Source organism: Triticum dicoccoides, chromosome 6A (assembly GCF_002162155.2).
Source record: "Triticum dicoccoides isolate Atlit2015 ecotype Zavitan chromosome 6A, WEW_v2.0, whole genome shotgun sequence".
NCBI classification, from domain to species: domain Eukaryota; kingdom Viridiplantae; phylum Streptophyta; class Magnoliopsida; order Poales; family Poaceae; genus Triticum; species Triticum dicoccoides.
In genome coordinates, this window is record NC_041390.1 from 22409294 (window position 1) to 22414365 (window position 5072).

The 5072-nt window shown below is 48.9% G+C and overlaps 1 protein-coding gene across 1 annotated transcript; it reads left to right on the plus strand.

Annotated features, from left to right (window-relative positions):
* Nucleotides 1-1580: 1580 nt before the first annotated feature.
* LOC119319548 (catalase isozyme 2-like) lies at nucleotides 1581-3640 on the plus strand. Its single transcript, XM_037594016.1, has 3 exons — nucleotides 1581-1691; nucleotides 1840-3249; nucleotides 3345-3640. Exons 1-3 carry the CDS (start codon nucleotides 1677-1679, stop codon nucleotides 3402-3404), a joined length of 1485 nt encoding a protein of 494 aa, XP_037449913.1. The 5' UTR covers nucleotides 1581-1676; the 3' UTR covers nucleotides 3405-3640.
* The last annotated feature ends 1432 nt before the right edge of the window (nucleotides 3641-5072 follow it).

Consider the following 5072-nt stretch of genomic DNA (forward strand, 5'->3'; position numbering starts at 1 on the left):
TGTGTGAAAACTTGATGTGTTTGTTGATTTTTTAATGAAGTGGATGTGTTTCTAGTGTTCATTTCAATCAGTTTCTTTGATCCCTTCCTTTTCCTCATCCCCTGCTCTTTTTTGTTTGGGTAAAGCAGGCATTGCGAGACAAGTAATAGGGCTAGAGTAATTGGACAACTACATTTTGCCACGTTGCAACAAATAGCTTTTCTACTTTCTGAAAGATGCATATCAGTTAGCATTGTTTAATTCTTACTACCTATGTCCTGGTTTATTAGTCCTCATTGTATTATGTGTCAAATTTTGACCATAAATTTAACTAACAAAATGTTTATGCATGTCAGAAAAAATTATAGCATTGGAAACTATGTTCAAATACAAATCCAGCGATATAATTTTTGTTAACATGCATTAACATTTTATTTGTTAAATATTAGGTCAAATTTGGCACAAATTTTAAAGGGGCCCAATAAACCAAGACGAAGGTAGTAGATGATAATTAAGTGGCTCCATATGTATGGAAAAGTCAGCTGAGAGGCACGTGGTGACTTGATTATCACTAACCGTGTCACCAAGCACTACCACCATGTGATTTGTTTATTAAATATCATGACATGCGACCAAATTTAAGTCCAACCAAAGAGTTAATTAGCGCAAAAAACCCTAATCACCGTTGTTTTCTCACCAATGTTCCCGCTTGTTTTGTGCACCGAGAATGTGGGGGAAAGGCCACTAATCAACGGTGGGTGTGCATATTAAGTTTTCTTGTCTGTCCTTGGAAGAGCTTCACGCGATTATTTTGTTATTACCCGGAATTCAGCGTTGCTCATGTTTATTTCAGCTTTTTCTCATTCATTGGTGAAAGAAATTTGTTTGCTATTCTTTTCAATGCAACATGGTTTCCGCCTGGCGAATAAAAAGAGAAGGCATCCTTGTAACATGCTTGTATCACCAAAAGAGCTGCTTTCCGTAAAAACAAATGTGATTTTTCATGTAAGATCATAATTGGGCTCAAGAAACTTACTTTCCCGACGAAAAAAATCTAACATGCGGGGACACGTAAGGACACCTTAGCTAGACAAGCTTATCATTATCCATGGCTAAGCTGAATCACCGATTTTTACACACACACACACACACACGGCATTCCCTCGCAAATTTCACTACTCCCTCTAGTGATCTAAACAATTTTATATTTCTTTACAGAATGAAGAATGAGTAAATTACGTACACTGCATTCCAAAAATAGTGGCCTGCACTGCATTCCTAGCATTGAGCCGCGGTGGGTGAGTGCAACACTGCAACGTATCAGGCAGAAGAGATATTCATGCACATGCACGCACAGGCATAGGCTTAGCAGCCAGTTTTGTATTTGCACGGAACCGGATGACGATGCAGCGACGAGTGATGCGGTGCACCATCTTCATCCGTCCCGGCAACAGACTTTTCCACACGAGGCTGGCCCACACCGCCTTATCCTCTGCCTGTCCTCTTGCAGCCTGTCCTATGCCCCACCTGTCAGAGCCTCGTCGCGGCAGCCGGGCGGTCACGCCACCTCACCCCTCGCCGTTATTTAAGACCGGCTCGAGCGAGCTCAGGCAGAGCAGAGAGCAGTGCAGTGAGAGTGAGTGAGCTCGCCACACTCCCCCCAGCTTAGCGGAGCTACCTCACTCAAGAGAGGAAGGATGGATCCCTGCAAGGTAAGCAGACACGATCAGAGACTAATCCTATGCTACTTTACAGTCCATGGTGTTCTTAATTCGTTCACAGAGATTCTACCGATTATAGTACGTGTGTGCTGATTAATTAACTTCGAGCTCTGTGTGCGTGCGTGCGCATGGCGTGCAGTTCCGGCCGTCGAGCAGCTTCGACACCAAGACGACGACGACCAACGCCGGCCAGCCGGTGTGGAACGACAACGAGGCGCTCACCGTCGGCCCGCGCGGCCCGATCTTGCTGGAGGACTACCACCTGCTGGAGAAGATCGCCCACTTCGCGCGCGAGCGCATCCCGGAGCGGGTGGTGCACGCGCGGGGCGCCTCCGCCAAGGGCTTCTTCGAGTGCACCCACGACGTGACGGGCTTGACCTGCGCCGACTTCCTCCGCGCGCCGGGGGCGCGCACGCCGGTCATCGTCCGCTTTTCCACGGTGATCCACGAGCGCGGCTCGCCGGAGACGATCCGTGACCCGCGCGGGTTCGCCGTCAAGTTCTACACGCGCGAGGGCAACTGGGACCTGCTCGGCAACAACTTCCCCGTCTTCTTCATCCGCGACGGCATCAAGTTCCCCGACGTCATCCACGCCTTCAAACCCAACCCCAAGTCGCATGTGCAGGAGTACTGGCGCGTCTTCGACTTCCTCTCCCACCACCCCGAGAGCCTCCACACCTTCTTCTTCCTCTTCGACGACGTCGGCATCCCCACCGACTACCGCCACATGGACGGCTTCGGGGTCAACACCTACACCTTCGTCTCCCGTGCCGGCAAGTCCCACTACGTCAAGTTCCACTGGCGCCCCACCTGCGGCGTCAGCTGCCTCATGGACGACGAGGCCACGCTCGTCGGCGGCAAGAACCACAGCCACGCCACGCAGGACCTCTACGACTCCATCGACGCCGGCAACTTCCCCGAGTGGAAGCTGTTCGTGCAGGTCATCGACCCCGACGACGAGGACCGCTTCGACTTCGACCCGCTCGACGACACCAAGACATGGCCCGAGGACCTCGTCCCCCTCCAGCCCGTCGGCCGCCTCGTGCTCGACCGCAACGTCGACAACTTCTTCAACGAGAACGAGCAGCTGGCCTTCGGCCCGGGGCTCGTCGTGCCCGGGATCTACTACTCCGACGACAAGATGCTGCAGTGCAGGGTGTTCGCCTACGCCGACACGCAGCGCTACCGCCTCGGCCCAAACTACCTGATGCTCCCCGTCAACGCGCCCAAGTGCGGCTTCAAGAACAACCACTACGACGGCGCCATGAACTTCATGCACCGCGACGAGGAGGTGGACTACTACCCGTCCCGCCACGCGCCGCTCCGGCAGGCCGAGCCGGCCAGCTTCCCCGTGCCGACGAGGCCCGTCGTCGGGAAAAGGGAGAAGACGAGGATCAAGAAGGAGAACGACTTCGTGCAGCCCGGGGAGAGGTACCGCAGCTGGGCGCCCGACCGCCAGGACAGGTTCGTGCGCCGCTTCGCCGACGCCCTCGCCCACCCCAAGGTCAGCCACGAGCTCCGCGTCATCTGGATCGACTTCCTCTCCAAGGTAACTAATTGTTGATGCATGAATCCATGGATGTACGCTCAATGTTCTTCAGTTGGTGATGAATGATTAACTCGGTGATTTGTGGATGGATGCAGTGTGACAAGTCGTGCGGCATGAAGGTGGCCAACCGCCTTAACGTGAAGCCAAGCATGTGATGATGGATGGACCGTTCTAAACTTTGTGCTATACGTACGCATCAGGGACCAGCAATAAGAGACCATGCCAGCTATAATGTGGATCATGTGGTCGATTACCTACTGTGCTGCTACTAATAAGTTACTATCATTTTCTTTTATGTCGCAGTAACTTACCTGTAATCCAGCAAATGAAATTAAAGTGGGTGCTTTGGAGCTTATGAATCCAAACGTGTATTCGTCTTTGCCTCGGATGATATTTGCTGTTCTGGATGGAACAAGATGACTCTGTTTTCGGTCTGCTAGCCACATCAAAGTTTGTTTTGCACGACCTTCTGTGACAACTTTGAGTAACAAAGAGCGGAAATTAGAAAGTGCACCCGCTCCCTGCCCCCAAAGAACAATTCCCCAATGTTAAAAAAATACTACATCGATCCGTCTCAAAATACTTGTCATAGTTTTAGTTTAAATTTGAACTTAAGCTAAAACAACGACAAATATTTTAAAACAGAGGGAGTAGAAGGGGAAAAAAATTGGATGCCATGGCTCTCTCAGGCCATTTGATCTCGGACAAGTGGCCCGGACCATCCCTGTCGATGGCATGCATGACTCATGGTCCCTGTCGCGTGTCCTGGCTAGCTAGCAATCAGTGTGGTTACTGCTGCATTATGTCAGGAACCTGACTTTGGGGCAACACCAATGACTTTAGTCCCACCTCGGATACAGGAGGAGGCTAGGACCTTTTCATAAGGGAGTGTGCCAAACTCTCTTCAAGCCAGTCTTTTCCAATGTGGTGGACTCTCCGCTTGTAGTAGAGTGCCCGATGAGTATCTGAAATGTCCGGACGTATGCCAATGTATCTGGAGCTAGGCCTAGTTTGCTAACAAGTAGTATCAGAGCTGGGCCCAAGACCAAGCATCAAGTGCTTGGGTCTGCATGCTCGAAGTGCACAGGCTGTGTTAGTTAGCCCACGAAATTAGCATCTTCCGTTGTAGGCTAGGGCCCTTACATTATTTTTTTAATTTTATGATCTTTATTTTTTTTGTTTTGTTAGCGTCTGTATAAGTGGTTGGCATTGTAGATGCCCCAAGGGAGAGTGCCACACTTCTTTCAGGCCTGTCTTTTGGGATGTGATGGGCTCTCTGCTTGTAGTGAAGTGTCTGATGCACACCCGAAACATCCGTACGTATGCCGATGTACCAGGAGCTGAGCCTGAGTTGCTAACAAATTATCTATTATATTATTATTACAAGAGACAAATAAGACACCATATTCATCCACACAGATTAAATTATCATGACCATTAAATCTTTTGGCTGCAGTAACTTCCACACAATTTTTTACATGGAATCTTTTTTTTACGGGTGAACTTACATGTAATCAAGCCAAAAAATGCAGCGCCTGGACGCTTTCGAGCTTATGAATCAAACATGCATTCTTCTTTGGTACTGTTGATTCTTAGTTGCCTGGATGTCGACCACCTATAATTAGTTGTACTCTTCAAAATGTGCACCTTCAATGTATATGACTTGGGGTTGAATAAAATTTCAAACGGGATTGTTAAATCTTAGTTGAATGAGATTTAACCAAGTCTCAGTTAATGTTATATTCGTTAAATTTTACTTTGAGATCCATGCAAAAATTTCTTTTATAATTCTATATCTTTTTTTTGTATGTTGTATCACTTGA

Excerpts from the sequence above, each read along its gene's own strand:
- LOC119319548 (XM_037594016.1), top strand. Across the intron at positions 3,250-3,344 it reads GGATCGACTTCCTCTCCAAG|TGTGACAAGTCGTGCGGCAT; the intron begins GTAACTAATTGT and ends GGATGGATGCAG.